Source organism: Ornithorhynchus anatinus, chromosome 13 (genome assembly GCF_004115215.2).
Source record: "Ornithorhynchus anatinus isolate Pmale09 chromosome 13, mOrnAna1.pri.v4, whole genome shotgun sequence".
Classification (NCBI taxonomy): domain Eukaryota; kingdom Metazoa; phylum Chordata; class Mammalia; order Monotremata; family Ornithorhynchidae; genus Ornithorhynchus; species Ornithorhynchus anatinus.
The window spans coordinates 40,377,758-40,399,772 of NC_041740.1; the positions used below are offsets into that span (position 1 = coordinate 40,377,758).

The 22,015-nt window shown below is 53.9% G+C and overlaps 3 protein-coding genes and 1 non-coding gene across 5 annotated transcripts in view; 2 read left to right on the plus strand and 2 right to left on the minus strand.

The window, feature by feature from the left end:
• The window catches only part of KNL1 (kinetochore scaffold 1), a 38,718-nt gene extending 34,869 nt beyond the window's left edge, over nt 1-3,849 (minus strand). For both annotated transcript variants that reach the window (XM_029077853.2, XM_029077852.2), the window contains exon 1: nt 3,703-3,849. The gene's annotated coding sequence lies outside the window, so the exon portion shown is untranslated. The remainder of the gene's footprint in view (nt 1-3,702) is intronic.
• Nucleotides 3,850-4,180: 331 nt separating this feature from the next.
• On the plus strand, nt 4,181-4,262 carry TRNAS-GCU. Its single transcript has one exon. It is a non-coding gene; the product is annotated as a tRNA-Ser (tRNA).
• Nucleotides 4,263-8,475: 4,213 nt separating this feature from the next.
• Nucleotides 8,476-14,108, minus strand: RPUSD2 (RNA pseudouridine synthase domain containing 2). The gene is made up of 3 exons (XM_029077316.2): nt 13,706-14,108; nt 10,873-11,169; nt 8,476-9,282 (listed from the first exon to the last, which is right to left on the minus strand). Exons 1-3 carry the CDS (start codon nt 14,099-14,101, stop codon nt 8,533-8,535), a joined length of 1,443 nt encoding a protein of 480 aa, XP_028933149.1. The 5' UTR covers nt 14,102-14,108; the 3' UTR covers nt 8,476-8,532.
• A 1,990-nt stretch (nt 14,109-16,098) lies between these two features.
• On the plus strand, nt 16,099-21,900 carry CCDC32 (coiled-coil domain containing 32). Its single transcript, XM_029077280.1, has 4 exons — nt 16,099-16,190; nt 18,121-18,376; nt 20,007-20,163; nt 21,078-21,900. The coding sequence occupies exons 2-4, from the start codon at nt 18,133-18,135 to the stop codon at nt 21,214-21,216; spliced, it is 540 nt and encodes a 179-aa protein (XP_028933113.1). The 5' UTR covers nt 16,099-16,190; nt 18,121-18,132; the 3' UTR covers nt 21,217-21,900.
• The last annotated feature ends 115 nt before the right edge of the window (nt 21,901-22,015 follow it).

The window sequence follows — 22,015 nt, forward strand, 5'->3', positions numbered from 1 at the left end:
ATGGGGATTAAAACTGTGAGCCTCACGCGGGACAACCTGTTCCCCTTGTATCCTCCAGCGCTTAGAACAGTGCTTTGCACAGAGTAAGCGCTTAAATACCACAATTTTTATTTAGAGAGGAAGCTCACTGTGAGCAGGGAATGCGTTTACCATCTGTTATGTTGTACTCTCCCAAATGCTTAGTACAGTCCTCTGCACATAAGTGCTCAGTAAATATGATTGGTTAGTAACACCCCCACAAAACTGGGGAGATTTTATTTCCAGTTGCAAGTGTGGCTGAAATGCTTCAGATGCATGACAGAAAGACGGTCCCTCCTGCTTAACGATAACGTTACTGACGGGGAGATTCTGCTGGGGCGTGGGTTTAGCCGAAGAGATCCATATGTGACTGACACCCCACCCTGTGCACTTGTAAACACAAAAAACAGAAAACCACACCCACCTCGAAGCTCAAACAAGGCTTAGCATTGCCTTTCCCCCTCCACACTGAGCTCCCTCCCGATCTCAGTCTTACTTGAGGGCTGGAAGGCGCATCCTTGGGAGTTTTAGCCCAGTGCTCTGCACCCAGTAAGCGCGCAGTAAATACCATGAATTGGATGAACCTGGGGGTGCTGTGTTATGGGGAGGCCTCGACCCCAGGATCCTTTAAGAGTGGAAGCTTCTAGAGGCCAGGCGGGGACTTGGTAGCTCCTACTTGCAGGTTGCGGGCCCGGGCATCCAGGGAATAATAATGTTGGTATTTGTGAAGCGCTTACTATGTGCAGAGCACTGTTCTAAGCGCTGGGGGAGAGACAGGGTCATCGGGTGGTCCCACGTGAGGCTCCCAGTTTTCATCCCCATTTTCCAGATGAGGTCACTGGGAAGTGAAGGGACTTAATAATAATAATGTTGGTATTTGTTAAGTGCTTTCTATGTGCAGAGCACTGTTCTAAGCGCTGGGGGAGAGACAGGGTCATCGGGTGGTCCCACGTGAGGCTCCCAGTTAATCCCCATTTTCCAGATGAGGTCACTGAGAAGTGAAGCGACTTAATAATAATGTTGGGATTTGTTAAGCGCTTACTATGTGCAGAGCACTGTTCTATGCGCTGGGGGAGACACAGAGGAATCAGGTTGTAATAATAATAATAATGTCGGGATTTGTTAAGCGCTTACTATGTAAGCGCTGGGGGAGAGACAGGGTCATCGAGTTGTCCCACGTGAGGCTCCCAGTCTTCATCCCCATTTTCCAGATGAGGTCACTGGGAAGTGAAGTGACTTAATAATAATGTTGGGATTTGTTAAGCGCTTACTATGTGCAGAGCACTGTTCTACGCGCTGGGGGAGACACAGAGGAATCAGGTTGTAATAATAATAATAATGTTGGGATTTGTTAAGCGCTTACTATGTGCAGAGCACTGTTCTAAGCGCTGGGGTAGACACAGGGGAATCAGGTTGTCCCACGTGGGGCTCACAGTCTTCGTCCCCATTTTACAGATGAGGTAACTGAGGCACAGAGAAGTTAAGTGACTTGCCCACGGTCACACAGCTAAGTGGCAGAGCCGGCATTCGAACTCATGACCTCTGACTCCAAAGCCCGTGCTCTTTCCACTGAGCCACGCTGCTTCACGTTGTCCCACGTGAGGCTCCCAGTTACTCCCCATTTTCCAGATGAGGTCACTGAGGCCCCGAGAAGTGACTTGCCCCCAGTCACACCGTTGACAAGGGGCGGAGTCGGGATTCGAACCCATGACCTCTGCCTGCCAAGCCCGGGCTCTTTCCACTGAGTCCCGCTGCCAAGGATGACGGGGAGGAGGAGGCCTCGGGCCTGAGGAGGCCGGGGAGCAGGAGGCCGGGGGCTGAAGAAGAAAATGATCTGGGGGTGATGGGCGGCAGGAGACTGGGGGTTTGGAAGGAAAATGGACCCAGGATGCTGGGGACCAGGAGGCCTCGGGCCTGAGGAGAAAAAGGAGCCAAGGATGACTGGGAGGAGGACGACTGGGGCCCGAGGAAGAAAATGACGAGGGGAGGACAGGGAGCAGGAGGTCCTGGGGCTGAGGGGGAGAACAATCTGGGGGAGATGGAGAGCAGGAGGCCGGGGGCTGAGGAGGACGAAGATGACGAGGGGCTGAGGGGGAGCGGGAGGCCTTGGGCCTGAGGAAGAAATTGAGACGAGGCTGACAGGGAGGAGGAGGCCGGGGGCTGAGGAGGAAAATGACGAGGGGGTGAGGGGAGCAGGAGGCCTCGGGCCTGAGGAAGAAAAGGAGCCGAGGCTGACGGGGGGAGGACGCCGGGGGCTGAGGAGAAAAATGACGAAGGGCTGAGGGGGAGCAGGAGGCCTCGGGCCTGAGGAAGAAATTGAGGCGAGGCTGACGGGGAAGAGGAGGCCGGGGGCTGAGGAAGAAATTGTGACCAGGCTGACAGGGAGGAGGAGGCCGGGGGCTGAGGAGGAAAATGACAAAGGGCTGAGGGGGAGCGGGAAGCCTCGGGCCTGAGGAAGAAAAGGAGCCAGGGCTGACAGGGAGGAGGAGGCCGCGGGCTGAGGAAGAAAAGGAGCCGAGGCTGACAGGGAGGAGGAGGCCGGGGGCTGAGGAGAAAAATGACGAGGGAGTGAGGGGAGCAGGAGGCCTCGGGCCTGAGGAAGAAATTGAGGCGAGGCTGACGGGGAAGAGGAGGCCGGGGGCTGAGGAAGAAAAGGAGCCGAGGCTGACAGGGAGGAGGACGCCGGGGGCTGAGGAAAAAAATGACGAAGGGCTGAGGGGGAGCGGGAGGCCTCGGGCCTGAGGAAGAAAAGGAGCCAGGGCTGTCGGGGAGGAGGACGCCGGGGGCTGAGGAAGAAAAGGAGCCGAGGCTGACAGGGAGGAGGAGGCCGGGGGCTGAGGAGAAAAATGACGAGGGAGTGAGGGGAGCAGGAGGCCTCGGGCCTGAGGAAGAAATTGAGGCGAGGCTGACGGGGAAGAGGAGGCCGGGGGCTGAGGAAGAAAAGGAGCCGAGGCTGACAGAGGAGGAGGCCTCGGGGCTGAGGAAGAAAAAGAGCCGAGGCTGACAGGGAGGAGGAGGCCGGGGGCTGAGGAGGAAAATGACGAGGGGGTGAGGGGAGCAGGAGGCCTCGGGCCTGAGGAAGAAAAGGAGCCGAGGCTGACAGGGGGGAGGACGCCGGGGGCTGAGGAGAAAAATGACGAAGGGCTGAGGGGGAGCGGGAGGCCTCGGGCCTGAGGAAGAAATTGAGGCGAGGCTGACGGGGAAGAGGAGGCCGGGGGCTGAGGAAGAAAAGGAGCCGAGGCTGACAGAGGAGGAGGCCTCGGGGCTGAGGAAGAAAAAGAGCCGAGGCTGACAGGGAGGAGGACGCCGGGGGCTGAGGAGGAAAATGACGAAGGGCTGAGGGGGAGCGGGAGGCCTCGGGCCTGAGGAAGAAAAGGAGCCGAGGCTGACAGGGAGGAGGAGGCCGCGGGCTGAGGAAGAAAAGGAGCCGAGGCTGATAGGGAGGAGGAGGCCGGGGGCTGAGGAGGAAAATGACGAAGGGGTGAGGGGAGCTGAGGGGGAGCGGGAGGCCTCGGGCCTGAGGAAGAAAAGGAGCCGAGGCTGACAGGGAGGAGGACGCCGGGGGCTGAGGAGAAAAATGACGAAGGGCTGAGGGGGAGCGGGAGGCCTCGGGCCTGAGGGGGAGAAGGAGCAGGGCGGGGGCGCCTCCCGGCCGGTCCCGTCCCGGCCCCCGCGGGCGCCCACCTGTTGTGCGGGGGACGGGGGTCCGGCCAGCCCACCGGCCGCCGGGCCGAGGCTCAAGCGGCCCCTGAGGAGCGCAGCTCTTCGCGGACGATCGAAGCCGCCTCAGGCCGCCATCGCCGCCGCCTCAGTGGCGCAGTTCAAATCTAACCGCCCGGGCGTGGCGCATGCGCACAACAACCTCCCCGACCCCACTCCCAGAAGCCTCCGGGGCCCCGCGGCCTTCACGGGCCTTCCAGTCCCGTCCCCTCCATCGTCACCTCGCCCTCTCCGCCTCCACACCCTTCGTTCTCTTCCCTCCCTTGTCCCCCCGGGAGCCAGGAGGGATCGAAGTATGGAAGAATCGGTTGGAAACAGTCGGGCTTCGAGCCCGCCCCCACCGGAGACGGTTTTCCGTACAACATGGCGGCGCCCGGGACGTTACGGCGCCTTCCGTCGTCTTTGGCTTCTTATAGGCTGGAGGAGAAGGGGAGGCTTGTGGGACGAGGTGGCCGAGTGGTTAAGGCGATGGACTGCTAATCCATTGTGCTCTGCACGCGTGGGTTCGAATCCCATCCTCGTCGTCTGCCTTTTTTTGCTTTTCTTTCAACCTTCAGGTTAGAGGAAGAATCTCCATTTCTTTCTGATGAAGGGGGACCGGACTGAAGATGATGATAATCATCAGGACGGCATTGGTTAAGCGCTGACTATGTGCTAAGCACTGTTGTAAGGGGCGGGGTGGATAGAGGGTAACCGGGTTGCACCACCTGAGGCTCACACTCTTAATTCCCATTTTAATAATAATAATGTTGGTATTTGTTAAGCGTTTACTATGTGCCCAGCACTGTTCTAAGCAGCGGGGTAGATAGAGGGTAACCAGGTTGCCTCACCTGAGGCTCACACTCTTATTCTCCATTTTAATTATAATAATGTTGGTATTTGTTAAGCGCTTACTATGTGCCCAGCACTGTTCTAAGCAGGGGGGTAGATAGAGGGTAACCAGGTTGCACCACCTGAGGCTCACACTCTTAATGCCCATTTTAATAATAATAATGTTGGTATTTGTTAAGCGCTTATTATGTACCCAGCACTGTTCAGAGCACTGGAGGAGATAGAGGGTAATCAGATTGTCCCCCGTGGGGCTCCCAGTCTCAAACCCCATTTTCCAGATGCGGTCACTGAGGCACCGACCAAAGTCACACAGCAGAGAGGTGGCAGAGCTGGGATTAATAATAATAATGTTGGTATTTGTTAAGCGCTTACTAGGTGCCGAGCACTGTTCTAAGCGCTGGGGTAGATACAGGGTCATCAGGTTGTCCCACGTGAGGCTCACTGTTAATCCCCATTTTACAGATGAGGTAACTGAGGCACAGAGAAGTTAAGTGACTTGCCCACGGTCACACAGCTGCCAAGTGGCAGAGCCGGGATTAGAACTCAGGACCTCTGACTCACTGTTCTTGTCTGTCCATCTCCCCCGATTAGACTGTAAGCCCGTCAAACGGCAGGGACTGTCTCTATCTGTTGCCAACTTGTTCATCCCAATCGCTTAGTACAGTGCTCTGCACATAGTAAGCGCTCAATAAATACTATTGAATGAATGAATGAATGACTCCTAAACCCCTGCTCTTTCCATTGAGCCACGCTGCTTCGAGAGTAAGATTATTTCCTGTGCACGTTTAGCGTAACTGAAGCCTCTAGAGCTTATCCCAGCAGAGGCCTGAGGGACAGGGAGAAAAATCCTGAGGGACAGGGCTGTGGGGAACAACTCTGGAAAGTGAGATAACTGGTCTGGCTTTGGCTTTTCTTTCATTCATTCATTCATTCATTCAATCGTATTATTGAGCGCTTACTGTGTGCAGAGCACTGGACTAAGCGCTTGGGATGTACGATTCGGCAACAGAGACCATCCGTGCCCAACAACGGGCTCACAGTCTAGAAGGGGGGAGAGAGGACAACAGAACAAGTAGTCCGGCATCAATACCATCAAGATAAATAGAATCATAGATATATACACATCATTAATAAAATAGAGTAATAAATAATATGTACAAATATAGACAAGTGCTGTGGGGAGGAGAAGGAGATAGAGCAGAGGGAGCGAGGAGGGGGAATGAGGAGGGGACGAGGAGATACTTTCCAGAAAGTACCTGTTGTCCCACACAGACTTTATCCCTATTTCCATTTTTTTTCCAAAGGTTGGTCAGCCAAAAGTGCCTGTTTATTGTTACCTTGTACTCTCCCAAGCGCTCAGTACGGTGCTCTGTACACAAGCGTTCAATAAATACGATTGAATGAATCTGCCTCAGCAACCACTTTGGGAGAAAAAGTCTATTTCTCATCCTTGAGCTAAGAAATAGTTTCGAGGGGTGAAAAGAGAGGGGGAAGTGATTTCAGGAATATTGTCTTCTGCTACCGAGTGGTGGGATTAGAATCCTTGAGATGAATTGGATAGCCAGATGGAACTCAGTATTAGTCATCTGTACTGAGCTTAAATGATTTTTATTATTATTATTGTCGTCCAGTCGTTTCTGACTCTAGCGACTCTATGGATAGATTTTCTCCAGAACGTCCTGTTTTCTGCCATAATCCGCAACCTTCCTAACGGTTCTTCCGTTATGGTCTCTATCCATCTAGCTGCCAGTCTGCCTCTTCCACGTTTCCCTGGACTTTTCCTAGCATTGGTGCCTTCTCCAGAGAATTAGTCCTGTGAACCCCATGAGGGACAAGGATCGGGTCTGATCTGCTTACATTGTACCTCTGCCAAAAGTAGGCAGTAAGAAGGCAAATAGTAAGTGAAGATATATGCAATTATTAGTAATAAAATGGGAATAAGAATCCTGCTCTTCTTTAGACTATGAGCCTCTAAGGGACAGGACTGTGTCCGATCCCACCTTATCTGGTACCTATCCCAGTGCTATTAAGTGTTTGGGACATAACATGCACTTTTATAGGGGTAATCCTGGGAGTGATAGTGATAGACTGTGAGCCCATTGTTGGGCAGAGATTGTCTCTGTTGCCCAGTTGTACATTCCAAGCGCTTAGTAAAATGCTCTGCACATAGTAAGTGCTCAATATGATTGAATGAATGACAGAGGTCAAGCACTCTAGTAGACAGTGAGAAGTCTGTCCCTGACCTGTCTCTCAGGTTACTAACTCTGATGAAGAATTAGCAGAATAGTATTTATTAGGTATTATTAATGGTATCAATAATTAGATTATGTATTTATATTAATGCCTATGTCCCCCCCTCTAGACTGTAAAGTCGTTGTGGGCAAGGAATGTGTCTGTCTGTTGTACTGTATTCTTCCAAGCATTGAGGATGTTACTCTGCACCCAGTAAGTGCTCAGTAAATAAGTGCTCCTAATAATAACTGTCATACTTGTTACTCTTCTAAGTGCTTCGGTAGATACAACTGGGAATTGAGCTACTAGGACTAGAGACCCCTCAAAGCCACCCCTCCTTGATGGCCTTTCCACTACGCCACACTTCCTCTCAACCTAACCCATCCCTCTGCCCCAAACTGCCAAAATCCCAAGCATGCTGGATACAGCTCCAGCCCCCTTTTCCCCTCACCTCCTCTCCCCCTGGACCACCCTGGTCAGGGGTTTCCCCTCTCTTTTTTAAAATGGTATTTGTTAAGTGCGTACTATGTGCCAGGTACCGGGAATAGAAACGAGCTAATGGGGTTGGACACAGTTCCTGTCCCACGTAGGAATCAGTCTCAACCCCCATTTTACAGATTAGGTAACTGAGGCTCAGTGAAGTGACTTGTCCAAGGTGACACAGCAGACAAATGGAGGAGCTGGGATCGGAACCCAGGTCCTCTGACTCCCATGCCCCTGCTCTATCCACTAGGCACAACTGCCTCTTGCCTTACGATCCCATCCAAAGACCCCTTCTGAGGCCTTCCACTTTACTCTGCAACGTCCTCTCTCCTCGCCCCCCGCCCTAACTCAGCTGAGGACTGGGGGTCCTTCAGTCACCTTCCTACCCTCTGCACCTCTTTTCTTCCAGCTTTTCCCTCCTGCAGGTAGCTGGGTTGGCTGCTGTGTTCTCAAGAAACAGAACAGATTGGAGTAAAAGCCTCTGGGTTTCCTGCTCATACTAATAACAAGGGTGTTATTTGTTAAGCGCTTAATATGTGCCAAGCACTGTCCTAAGTGCTACAGTAGATACAAATGGAGATTTGAGACTGTGACCCTCCATGGGGGACAGGGACTTGTGACCACCCTCACTGGCTTGTATCCACCTCAGTACTTAGTACAGTGGCTAGCACAGAGTGTTTTAGAAATATCATTATTATTAATACAATTGCTACTAGGGCTCAGGATCAGGCCAGGCCCGGTGCCTGGTGAACATTATCAGGCGGACAGAAGGGCCAGAGGAAACTGAAGGGTCTGGGTAAGGAAGGAAGGGTGGATGGAGAAGGGAAATCATGGCGGGGCATCCAAGAAACAATCAGCATGGAGAAGTGGAAAGACCCCAACGGGTCTGGGAGTCAGAGGACCTGGGTAATATTCCCCGTTCTGCCTCCTGCCTGCTTTGGGATTCATTCATTCAATTCAGTCATATTTACTGAGCGCTTAACTGCGTGCAGAGTTGGGCAAGTCTCTTGAAGTTCCCGTGCCTCACTTTCCTCACCTACAAAATGGGGATTCAACACGTGTCCTTCCTCCTCCTTAGACTGGGAGTCCCTCGTGGAACAGAGATCGGGTCCAACCAGATTATCTTGTATCTCCTACGGTGCTTGGTGCTTAACAAATTTCATTATTAATAATCAGACACGAGGACGGGGGTGGCTGGCAAAGAGGTGTATTTGCAAGCTTGGGGGAGGGGGGAGGAGGTGGCCGCAGTCAGGGGGTGTCCGGCCCCGGCTCCTCTCCCCTGTCCCCAGCCGGGCCAGCGGGGGGTGAGGGGTCACCTGACGACGCCGAGCCGGACCCCGGCGTCCCTGAGTCCTCTTGCCAGTCATCCTGGGCCCAGGCTGGCAGAGGGGAGCAGTACTCGAAGCCCGGCCCCTTGTAGCACCTGGCATGCAGGTACATCACCAGCTCCTGGGGCGAGGGGTCGGGCCGTGCCAACCGGCACTCCTCGCACAAGGGGTCCACGTCCCCCTCCCCTGCGTCCTCATTCACATCCGGGGTGGGGGACGGCGGCCGGTGGTCTCCCGGCAAGACCGAGGGCGCCCCGGGGCCCAGTTCGTCGTCGTCGTCGTCCGGGCCCAGCCCGACCAGGCTCTGCCGGGCCCGGTGCTCCGCCACCAGGTCCCGCAGCAGCTCCTCGTCCGTCTTGGGCACGTGCCCGCCCCGGCCGCGGGCGGGCCCCCAGGCGGCCGTGTTGTAGATGGGGTCGTTGAGGATGGGGTGCCCCAGGTACTGGAGGTGGACACGGATCTGGTGGGTGCGGCCCGTCAAGGGCCGGCAGAGCACCACGCTGGACCGCCCGTTGCAGCTGAGTCTCCGGAAGGCGGTGCAGCACGGCTTGCCCCGCGGATCTACCCGGCACACGCCCACCTTGTAGGACACCACCAGGATGGGCTCCTGGCACGTCAGCTCTCCCTCGGGGAATTCACCCTCCACCCGGCACACGTACTCCTTCTCCAGCTGCAAAAGGGAGGGGAAGCAAAAATCGGAGGCTCAGACCAGTCACCCTCACTGCCCCAACCCCGCCCCCTGAACCCTCCTCTTCCTAAACTCAGAGCGGACATAGTCCGTCTCATTTTATCTCGCCGACGACCCCTCGCCCCCGTTCTGCCTCTGGCCTGGAACCCCCTCCCGCCTCATAACCGAGAAACACTGACTCTCCCCCAATTCGAAACCTTATTCAAGGGACATCTCCTCCAAGAGGCCTTCCCTGACTGAGCCCTCCTTTCCTTTTCTCCCACTCCCTTCTGCGTTGCCCCGACTTGCTCGCTTTATTCATCCCCCCTCCCAGCCCCACAGGACTTATCTGAACATGCCTGAGACTTGTTGATTTATATTCGGGTCTGTCTCCCCCTCCAGACTCTAAGCTCATCATGGGCAGGGAAGGTGTCCGTTTATTGCTCTAGTGGACTCACCCAAGTGCTCAGTACAGCGCTCCGCACAATAAGTGCTTGATAATTACGACAGTGAATGAAATGAATGAACCGAATCCCCTCATTCTTGAGCTCTAGCCCCCCTCAATTCTCATCTCACTACCTTTCCGTGTTGTGGAGGTGCCCTTTGCCTATTATATTGAAGAGCCCAGGCCGGGGAGTTCCTGGGACCTGGGTTCTAATCCCGGCTCTGCCACTTTGCCTGCTGTGGGACCATGGGTAAATAACTTCTCTGAGCCTCAATTTGCTCATCTGGAAAATAGGGCTTCAATACCTGCTCTCACTCCCCCTTAGACCACGAGCCCCACATGGGACAGGAACTGTGCCCGACTTCATTATTTTGTATAAATCCCGGAGGTAATGTACAGTGCTTGGTATATAAGCACTTAGAGGACCGCAGTTATTTTTATAATTGAGATTAGGGATCATATTTACTGCTTCTTTTGAAAAGCTGTGCGGCTAGTGGATCGAGCACAGACCTGGGAGTCAGAAGGACCTGGGTCCTAATCCCGGCTCTGCCACTTGACTGCTGTGTGACCTCGGGCAAAAGTCGCTTCTTCTGTGCTTCAGTTGATTCCCAGGCCCTTGCTCTATCCCTAGGCAAGGCTGCTTCTTTTCAATCATTCATTCATTTCAACGTATTTATTATGGTATTTGTTAAGTATTTACTCCGTGCCAGGCGCAGTACTAAGCGCTGGGGTGGAAACAAGCAAATCGGGTTGGACACAGTCCCCTGTTCCCCATGGGGCTCACAGTCCTCATCCTCCTTTGACAGGTGAGGGAACTGAGGCCCCGAGAAGTGAAGTGACTTGCTCAGGGCCACAGAGCAGACGAGTGGCAGAGCCGGGATTAGAACCCATGACCTTCTAACTCCCAGGTTCATGCTCTTCCCTCAACACCAGGCTGCTTATTGAGTGCTCACTGTATGTAGAGGACTGTACTGAGCGCGTGGGAGAATCCAACACAAATATTCCCTGCCCACCATGCGGCAGAGACGAGCCCCCTCCCCCTGCCACGGGATCCCCCGGGCTCCCCTCAATTCGCCTGAGCACCCCAGAACTCCTACACGCCCCCCGTTCCTGAGTGCCAGAGGGGGCCGGGGGGCTCACAGCCTCACCTGCCGCTCCCGCACTTGCTCGTGGATGCGCTCGGAGACGGCAGCCGTCTTGGCGAACATGAGCACCCCGGAGGTCAGCCGGTCAAGCCGGTGCAACGGGTGCAGCTCCGTGAGCTGGTGCTCCTGGCCCAGGATGAAGATGACCGTGTTGTGGCGGAAGCGGCCGCAGGGGTGGACCGGCATGGACGAGGGCTTGTCCACCACCACCACCTCCTCGTCCTCGGCCAGGACGCGGATGGGCTCGGCCGTCACGGGGGGCTCGTGCCGGTGCACCGTGTTCTGCAGGAAGTCGTTGTCCTGCCGGGGCGAGACGAGCGGGTCGGCGTGGACTCCCGACACCCCACCCCGATCGATCGATCGATCGGCGATATTTCTTCTGGGGGGGGTTTTAATGGTATTTATTAAGTGCTTACTACGGGACAGGCGCGGTATTATTATATTATTATCGAACGAATGAGAAGCAGCGTGGCTTAGTGGAAAGAGCACGGGCTTGGGAATTGGAGGACACGGGTTTTAATCCCGGCTCCACCACTGATTATTGACAGACATCAATTCAAATAAATCCAGATAATAATAATAATGACAGTATTTCTTAAGCATTTACTAAGTGCAGTAGATGCAAGATAATCAGGTTGGACACAGTCTTGGCACACAGTAAGCGCTTAAAAAACACAATTATCATCTATACAGAAGAGCAGTATGGCCTAGTGAAGGAGCGTGGCTTAGTGGGAAAAGCATGTGCTTGGCAGTCAGAGGTGGTGGGTTCCAATCCGGATCCAGCCACTTATCAGCTGTGTGACTGTGGGCAAGTCACTTCCCTTCTCTGGGCCTCAGTGACCTCCTCTGTAAAATGGGGATTAAGACTGCGAGCCCCATGTGGGATAACCTGATTACCTTGTATCTACCTCAGTGCTCAGAACAGTGCTTGGCACATAGTAAGTGCTTAACAAATATCCTTATTAGTGGCAAGAGCCTGAGCTTGGGAGTCAGAGGTCATGGGTTCTCATCCCGGCTCTGCCACTTATCCGCTGTGTGACTGTGGGCGAGTCACTTCACTTCTCTGGGCCTCAGTGACCTCATCTGTTAAATGGCATTAACTGTGAGCCTCCCGTGGGACAACCTGATTCCCCTGTATTCATTCATTCATTCAACAGTATTTACTGAGCGCTTACTATGTGCAGAGCACTGTACTAAGCGCTTGGAATGAACAAGTTGGCGACAGATAGAGACGGTCCCGGCCCTTTGACGGGCTTACGGTCTAATCGAGGGAGATGGACAGACAAGAACAATAAGGCTGCGTGACTCAGTAGAAAGAGCCCGGGCTTTGGAGTCAGAGGTCATGAGTTCGAATCCCAGCTCGGCCACTTGTCAGCTGGGTGACTGTGGGCAAGTCACTTCACTTCTCGGTGCCTCAGTGACCTCATCTGTCAAATGGGGATGAAGACTGTGAGCCCCACGTGGGACAACCTGATGACCCTGTGTCTACCCCAGTGCTTAGAACAGTGCTCTGTGGAGAAGCAGCGTGGCTCAGTAGAAAGAGCACGGGCTTTGGAGTCAGGGCTCATGAGTTCGAATCCCAGCTCTGCCACTTGTTGGCTGTGTGACTGTGGGCAAGTCACTTAACTTCTCTGGGCCTCAGCTCCCTCATCTGTAAAATGGGGATTAAGACTGTGAGCCCCATGTGGGACAACCTGATGACCGTGTCTACCCCAACGCTTAGAACAGTGCTCTGCACCTAGTAAGTGCTTAACAAATACCAACATTATTATTAAGGCTGTCTCTCCCCCGGCGCTTAGAACAGTGCTCGGCACCTAGTAAGCGCTTAACAAATACCAACATTATTATTATTAAGGCTGTCTCTCCCCCGGCACTTAGAACAATAATGTAATAATAATGTTGGTATTTGTTAAGCGCTTACTAGGTGCCGAGCACTGTTCTAAGCGCTGGGGTAGACATAGGGGAATCAGGTTGTCCCACGTGGGGCTCACAGTCTTAATCCCCATTTTACAGATGAGGGAACTGAGGCACAGAGAAGTGACTTCTCTTAACACAACAGTGCTCTGCACCTAGTAAGCGCTTAACACATACCAACATTATTATGAAGGCTGTCTCTCCCCCGGCGTTTACAACAGTACTCTGCACCTAGTAAGCGCTTAACACAGACCAACATTATTATGAAGGCTGTCTCTCCCCCGGCGCTTACAACAGCGCTCTGCGCCTAGTAAGCGCTTAACACATACCAACATTATTATGAAGGCTGTCTCTCCCCCGGCGTTTACAACAGTACTCTGCACCTAGTAAGCGCTTAACACATACCAACATTATTATGAAGGCTGTCTCTCCCCCGGCGCTTACAGCAGTGCTCTGCGCCTAGTAAGCGCTTAACACATACCAACATTATTATTATAATATTATTATTATTATTATAATATTATTGGGAAGCAGCGTGGCTCAGTGGAAAGAGCCCGGGCTTTGGAGTCAGAGGTCATGGGTTCGAACCCCGGCTCTACCACTTGTCAGCCGTGTGACTTTGGGCAAGTCACTTCACTTCTCAGTGCCTCAGTTCCCTCATCTGTAAAATGGGGATGAAGACTGGGAGCCCCACGTGGGACCACCTGATTCCCCTGTGTCTACCCCAGCGCTTAGAACAGTGCTGGGCACCTAGTAAGCGCTTAACAAATACCAACATTATTATTATTATTATGAAGGCTGTCTCTCCCCCGGCGCTTAGAACGGTGCTCTGCACAGAGTAAGCGCTCAACAAAGACCACCATTAAACCCGGGATTAAGTGTTGGGGGCGGGGGGGTGTGTGGCGGGCCCCGGCGCCCCCACCTTGAGCAGGACGCTGAGGTCCCGCACGGGCTGGCCGTTGAGGCGCAGGCGTCCGGCGCGGGCGGCGGCCTGGTAGTAGGCGGGCGTCTGGGCGCGGAACTCGGTCTGGAAGACGTGCAGCAGGCTGCGGCCCACCCAGCGGCCCTTGCAGTAGGTCTGGAAGTCGAAGAAGTAAGGCCGCACCTTGCGCAGGCCGCCCTCCACGTAGCAGCTGGTCTCGGCCAGGTGCTCCGGCCCGAAGCTCACCCCGGCCCGCCGCCTCTTGGGGGCCGCCGCCGCCGCCGCCGCCGCCGGACGCTCCCCGCGCCGCTTCCGCCCCCCGGACGGGACCGGGATGGGCCCCGGGGCCGCCATGAGGCCGAGGCGCCGCAGGACCGGTCCTCGCCCGCGCCCCATGCGCCGCCCGCCACCGGGCCCGGCGCGCCCCGATGACGTCACGCCGCCGCCCCATGAGCGCCCCCCTCCGGACAAGGGGCGGCGCCGCACACCCCCCCCCCCCCGCCTTCTTGCGTTCCCGCCTTCAGACGTTCTTCGGTCGATCGTCTTTCGTGAGCGCTCGCATTCATTCATTCACTCGTATTTAGTGAGCGTTGGCATTCATTCATTCGATCCTATTTAATGAGGGTGGACCTTCATTCACTCGTATTTAGTGAGCGTTGACATTCATTCATTCGAGCCTATTTAATGAGGGTGGACCTTCATTCACTCGTATTTCGTGAGCGTTGACATTCATTCATTCGATCCTATTTAATGAGGGTGGACCTTCATTCAACCGTATTTAGTGAGCGTGGACATTCATTCATTCACTCGTATTTAGCGAGCGTTGACTTCATTCAATCGTATTTAGTGAGCGTGGACATTCATTCATTCACTCGTATTTAGTGAGCGTTGACATTCATTCATTCACTCGTATTTAGTGAGCGTTGACATTCATTCATTCAATCCTATTTAATGAGGGTGGACATTCATTCAGTCGTATTTAGTGAGCGCTGACATTCATTCATTCGATCGTATTTAGTGAGCGTTGATATTCATTCATTCAATCGTATTTAGTGAGCGTTGACATTCATTCAATCGTATTTAGTGAGCGTTGACATTCATTCATTCAATCGTATTTAGTGACCGTTGACATTCATTCATTCAATCGTATTTGGTGAGTGTTGACATTCATTCATTCAAACGTATTTCAGTCCATCATATTTATTGAGCGTTTACACTCATTCATTCATTCAATCGTATTTATTGAGTGCTTACTGTGTGCTGAACACTGTACTAAGCACTTGGAAAGTACAATTCATTCAATAGTATTTATTGAGCCCTTACTATGTGCAGAGCACTGTACTAAGCGCTTGGAATGGACAAATCGGTAACAGATAGAGACAGTCCCTGCCCTTTGACGGGTTTACAGTCTAATCCGGGGGGACGGACAGACAAAAACAATAGCAATAGCAATAAATACAATTCGGCAATAGAGATAATCACTGCCTGCAAGGGGCTGACAGTCTATTGTATTTATTGAGTGCTTACTGTATGCATTCATTCATTCCATCGCATTTATTAATAATGATAATTACATTTGTTAAACACTTACTACGTGCAAAACACTGCTCTAAGCGCTGGGGTTGATACAGGGTAATCAGGTTGTCCTCACAGTCTTCATCCCCATTTGTCAGATGAGGTCACTGAGGCCCAGAGAAGTGAAATGGCTTGCCCAAAGTCACCCAGCTGACAAGCGGCGGAGCGGTATTAGAACCCACCACCTCTGCCTCCCAAGCCTGGGCTCTTTCCACTGAGCTACGCTACCTTCAGTCAGGTTTTGAAGTGGGGGAGAACAATTACCTGTCTCATAGGAGGAGGGAAAAATGGGCAGGAAATGTGTCTTCTAATATTAATTAATGCTGGTATTTGTTAAGCGCTCACTATGTGCAGAGCACTGTTCTAAGCGCTGGGGGAGATACAGGGTCATCAGGTTGTCCCACGTGGGGCTCACACACTTTTAATCCCCATTTTACAGATGAGGTCACTGAGGCACAGAGAGGTTAAGTGACTTGCCCACAGTCACCCAGCTAACAAGTGGCAGAGCTGGGATTCGAACCCGTGATCTCTGACTCCTGCTTCCTTATTGTTGTCTTGTCCTCTCCCAAGCGTTTAGTAAAGCGCTCTGCCCCCCATAAGCGCTCAACAAATAGGCCCGATGGACTGGGGATTTATGGGCGGGCCTCCGGCCCCCGTTTAGATGGTCCGCCCCGTCACGTGTCTCTCACCTCAGCCCATCGATCCCCCCCCTCCGCCCTCCATGGTAGGTTCCGGCTCCCGGCGTGAGTGGCGTCTGGAGCTAGCCAATCAGCGTCCAGAGGGTCCCGAGGCGCGGCGGGTGATTGGCGGAGTCCCGGGGCTCGTCACCGGGGAGACCGCGCCCCGCCCCCCCGGGCGCTGATTGACGGGCTGGAGGAAGAGAGAGACGTCGCTGGAGGGTGGCGGGCAGGTGAGGGTCTCGTTCCCGGTCACTCATTCATTCAATAGTATTTATTGAGCGCTTACTAGGTGCAGAGCGCTGTACTAAGCGCTTGGAATGGACAAATCGGACACTCCTCCTGCACCCCTGGCCCTGGACCACCATGGAGGTTGCAGGCCCACCCGACCCAACGGCAAACTCTCCCTCCTCCTGCCTCCGCTCCCCGGGGCAGGGCATTCACGCAGAATAATAATAATAATAATGTTGGTATTTGTTAAGCGCTCACTATGTGCAGAGCACTGTTCTAAGCGCTGGGGAAGATACAGGGTCATCAGGTTGTCCCCCGTGAAGCTCACCGTCTTCATCCCCATTTGACAGATGTGGTCACCGAGGCGCAGTGAAGTGACTTGCCCAAAGTCCCATAGCTGCCAAGTGGCAGAGCCGGGATTCGAACCCGTGACCTCTGACTCTCGAGCCTGTGCTCTTTCCACCGAGCCACGCTGCTTCTCCGTAATAAGAATGGTGGTATTTGTTAGGCGCTTAGTATGTGCCAGGCAGTGTGTGGGGTGGAGCTAACAGGGCTGGACCCAGTCCCTGTCCCCCATGGGCCTCACAGTCGCAATCCCCCTGTCGCAGATGAGGTGACTGAGGCACAGAATAATAATAATCATCTTCGTATTTGTTAAGCACTTACTATGTGCCAAGCGCTGGGGTAGATATAAGGTCATCTGGTTGTTCCCCGTAGGGCTCACAGTCTTCATCCCCATTTTGCAGATGAGGTAACTGAGGCACAGGGAAGTTAAAGTGACTTTGCCCAAGTGACAAGCGGCGGAGCGGGGATTAGAACCCGTGACCACTGACAACCAAGCCCGAGTCTTTCCATCAAGCCGCGCTGCTTCTCTAAAGTGAAGTGACTTACCCCAGGTCGCACAGCAGACAAGAGGCGGGGCTGGGATTAGAACCCATGACCGCCTGACTCTCAGGCCTGTGCTCTATCCACTACGCCACGCTGCTTATTCACTCGACTGTATTTATTGAGCGCTTACTATGTGCAGACCACTGTACTAAGCACTTGGGAGAGGACAGTACAACAGTAAACAGACATATTTCCAGCCCACAGTGAGCCGACAGTCTAGAGTTGGGGAGACAGACATGAGGATGATTCCGTTGTTAGGGATGGCCAGGGAAGGCTTTCCAACAATCCAACCTTCCTGGTTTACTGTCAGGAAGTTCTTCCTGGCGTCTGCCCCCAATCACTCTTGCTTCATTTTCATGCAAGCAATCATATTTTTTGAGCCCTTCCTGTGTGCAGGGCACTGTACTGAGCGCTTGGGAGGGTACAATATAACAGAATTGGTAGACACGTCCCCTGCCCACAGTGAATTTACAGGGGGAGATAGTAATATAAATGAATAATAATAATAATATTGATATTTGGTAAGCACTTACTATGTGCAGAGCACTGTTCTAAGCGCTGGGGGAGATACAGGGTCATCAGGTGGTCCCACGTGAGGCTCACAGTTAATCCCCATTTTACAGATGAGGTAACTGAGGCACAGAGAAGTTAAGTGACTTGCCCACTGTCACACAGCTGACAAGTGGCAGAGCCGGGAGTCGAACCCATGACCTCTGACTCCCAAGCCCAGGCTCTTTCCACTGGGCCACGCTGCTTCCCTGAATCAATTATGGATCTGTACGTAAGCGCTGTGGGGCCGAGGTACAATGCGTTGGTTCATTAAATCGTATTTAGTGAGCACTTCCTGTGTGCAGAGCACTGTATTAAGCACCTGAGAGAGTTCAATATAATAATAGACACATTCCCTGCCCACAACGAGCTTACAGTCTAGACGGGGAGGCGGACATATATATAAATAAATAATGGGTAGAACTGCCCCAGCTCGAATGGTGGGGAACAGACTCCATTCACGTTGCACCTCGAATGCCCATTTCTGCCTTTCAGCTTGGGTCCCCCATGAAGATGTTTGAGAGCACCGACGGGGCCGCCGCCCGCTCGGGCCAGGACCTCTGGGCCGAAATCTGCTCCCGTCTGCCCGACCCCGACCGGGAGGACGTGGCCGGTGACACCTTTGCGGACTCCTTCGCGGACTCCAATCCCCAGGGGGGCGACGGGGGGCAAGGGGCCGACTTCTCCTCGAAGCCGGCTGCGAAGCCCTGGGCCCCCCTGCAGGACTCGGACATCTATTTAGCCTCTTTGGGTGAGTGCGGGCCGCAAGGAAGGGCTTGGGGTCCTGAGGGAAGGGCGGATGACCAGCACTTAACAAATGCCACAGAGATCATTATTAGTAATAGTCATAGTCGGCGTCTGGGTTATGTGATGATAATAATAAACAATTATGGTATTTGTTAAGCGTTTACTATTGGTCAGGCACTGTCCTAAGCGCTGGGGTGGATACCCGTGCTTCTATCCACCCCAGCACTTAGTACAGTACCTTGCACATAGTAAGGTGCTTGACAAATACCATAATTATTAGTATTATACAAGCAAATCGGGTTGGACACAGTCCCTGTCCCACGTGGGGCTCACAGTCTCAATCCCCATTTTACAGATGAGGTCACTGAGGCCCAGAGAAGTAAAGTGATAGCCACCCAGATGTCTCACCTTCTGGAACGATACCACTGATAATGGCTCCTTAGCCTTTCACCGACTGAGGTGGATCCCTCTAAACTTTAAGCTCGTTGTGGGGCAGGGAATGTATCTTCCAAATGTTTAGTACAGTGCGCTACACACGGTAAGCGCTCAATAAATACAATCGATTTATCGGTTGGCCGGGCGAGTCGATGTTTCTCTGCCGTCTTTCCGCCTCTGTGCATCTGTTCCACCTTCTCTCCCTCACCCCCATGGGCGTCTCTGCCCAGGACCCGGATAGCAGGGCCGATAAGCACTTCTTTCATTTTCGAGGTCGCCCAGCAGCAGAATGTTAGATTGATTGGCTAGCGTCATGCCGGGGGGGTGGGCGCCCCAGCTCATGGCCAGCATGAGCGAGGAGAGTCATTTCCCAACCCATTCTTGAATTCATTCTTATAATCTCTTAGGTTTCGGCAGCCAGGGCGGTGGCTGCTTATCAGTAGCCTCTGTGGGGCTCCGACATTTCTAATCAGCAGCGAGAAACGGCGTGGCGAGTGGATAGAACACGGGCCTGGGGGTCCGAAGCCTCCGCCACTGGTCTGCTGGGTCACCTTGGGCAAGTCACTTTACTTGTCCGGGCCTCCGTGACCTCATCTGTAAAGTGGGGATTAAGACTTGTGAGCCCCATGTGGGACATGGACTGTGTCCAATCTGATTAGCTTGTTTCTACCCCAGTGCTTAGTACAGTGCCTAGCACGTAGTAAGTGATTAATAAATACCATTAAAAAAAGCGGGGGGTGGGGGGCTGGGTTGGGTTTTCAGGCTGAGCTACTAATAAAATAATAATGGTACTTGTTAAGTGCTTGCTATGTGCCAAGCACTGTTTTAAGCGCTAAAGTAGATACAAGTTAAATAGGTTGGACACAATCCCTGCCCCACATGGAGCTCCCACTCTTAATCCCCATTTTATAGATGAGGTAACTGAGGCGCAGAGAAGTGAAATGACTTGCCCGGGGACACATAGCAGACGTGGTGGAGCCGGGATTAGAACCCAGGTCCTTCTGACTCCCATTCATTCATTCAACAGTGCTTATTGAGCGCTTACTATGTGCAGAGCACTGTACTAGCGCTTGGAATGTACAATTCGGCAATCCCTGCCCAATGACGGGCAGGCCCCGGGCTGTATCTCCCAGGCCACGCTGATCTCTCGCTGTCCCCAGCCTCTTCTGCGCCAAACCTTTCTCTCTCTTTGCTCCTAGAGAGGAGACTGAGGCGCGTCAAGGGCCTGAGCCAGGAAGTGACCTCCAAGGAGATGTTGCGGACCCTGGCCCGGGCCAAGGAGGAATACTGGGACCGGTTCCTGCAGGAGAAGCTGGAGTCAGAGGTGTTCGTGGACGGGCTGGATGCCGATGAGAGGTAACCCCGAGACTTGCTCCGCCCGTCCCCGCTCCCCCTAAGCTTTAAGGGTGCGGGCCGACCCATGACTGAGGTGCCGAGAAGCTGAAACTTGGGGGAGGGGACATGGGGGTCTACTGGCAGCATGGCCTAGTGGAAAGAGCACAGGTCTGGGGGTCGAGTTCGAGCCTCAGCTCTGTCCCTACTCTGCCCTGTGACTTCGGGCAAGTCACTTACCCTATCTGGCCCGTCGTTTCCTATAAATCCCTGAAAATGGGGATATGGTCCCACTCTTCCTCCCCACTTTATGTTTTTCACTGGTATTTATTAAGCACTTACTATGTGTCACTGTTCTAAGCTCTGGGGTAGATACAAGATAATTAGGATGGACACAGTCCTGCGTGGGGCTCAGAGTCTAAAATAGGAGGAAGAACTGTAAGCTTGTTGTGGACAGGGTCTGTCACTGTACTTTCCCAAGCACTTAATATAGTGTACAGTAAGTGCTCAGTAAATTCGATTGAATGAATAGAGCGGGAGGCAGACATGACTAGAAATCAGTAAACGACAGATATGGACATAAGTGCGGTGGGGATGGGATGGGGGGGTGAATAAAGGGAGCAAGTCAGGGTGACGTAGAAGGGAGTGGGAGGAGAAGAAAGGCGAGCTTAGTCAGGGAAGGCCTCTGGGAGGAGATGTGCACTCCGTGCCAACTCCGACTCCTTTTCTGCTCATGCTCTCCTCACAGCTGTCGGTCTTGCCCTGGGTGGGGGGCGGGTCCTGGGTCCTGAGGGATCGTTGAGGCCCAGAGAGTCAGTCCTCTCTGGGTCCCCAGGCGGATGGTACCAGGCGACCCGCTCAGCTCTTCTCCCTGCTCTTAGTCCAGTGCTCTGCACACATTATGCGCTCAATAAATACAACTGAATGCTCTCTCGCAGCACCCTGGAGCACTTCAGGCGGTGGCTCCAGCCAGACAAGGTGGCCGTCAGCACCGAGGAGGTCCAGTGCCTCATCCCCCCCGACCCTCCGGCTGAGAAGGCAGAAGCCGGGCACGAGGCGACACCCGTGGATCAGTGACGCCCACCGGGGGCCCAGGGGCCGACTCAGAGCCGGGAAGCTGAGGCGGCTGCGGTCAAGGAACGGCCCGCAAAGGAAAGAGGAATCCGGGGAGTGAGCGGCCGCTGGCCCGGACTGACCATCGCTGCCCTCCCGGCCGGTCCTCCCTCATGCCCTCTGAGGCACGGTGGTGGGCCCGGAAAAGGGGGCCATGAGAGAAGGCAGTGAGCTGCCGGTGCCCCTCGGTCCAGAACGTTTCCCCGGTGGGGGGCTCGGCCCTTCCTTTAGGACTCTCCCGCAGCAGCTGGCCGCCCCAGCCACTCCATCCTGGGTCCTGTGGCCTCTCCCCTCTCGCCGCCGGTAGGCATGGGAGCCCTTGACCCCGGTCAGTATTGCCCGGGACGGGTCCCACAGTAAACTTAATGGAGTGGACGGACAGGTGGGTTCCCAGAGGGTGAGGGGCTGGGCTCTACTCTTTGGATTGTGAGAAGTAGGGGTGTGTGGGTGTGTGAATATCTTTGGGCACTCAGTCTTTCCCAGCAGCTCCCGGTGCCCCAGGGAAGGGCTAGCTTCTTGAGGAGACCCTGACCCAGATATCTGGGTTGGGGGGGGGGGACTGCCTGGCCCCCCACTCCCACCCCATGACCGCTATCTTGAGGACTCATGACTCTGTTTCAGGGCTAATAAAGAGTTTTGCCCACTTGCTGAACTGTTTTGGGGGGGCCCTCTCTCTCTCGGCTGCCAGGCAAGGACCTCACAAAGAAGGGGCTGAGCTGGAGGGCTCTCCCCCAGAGGGGCAGGCAAAAGAGCCCCGGGGCCC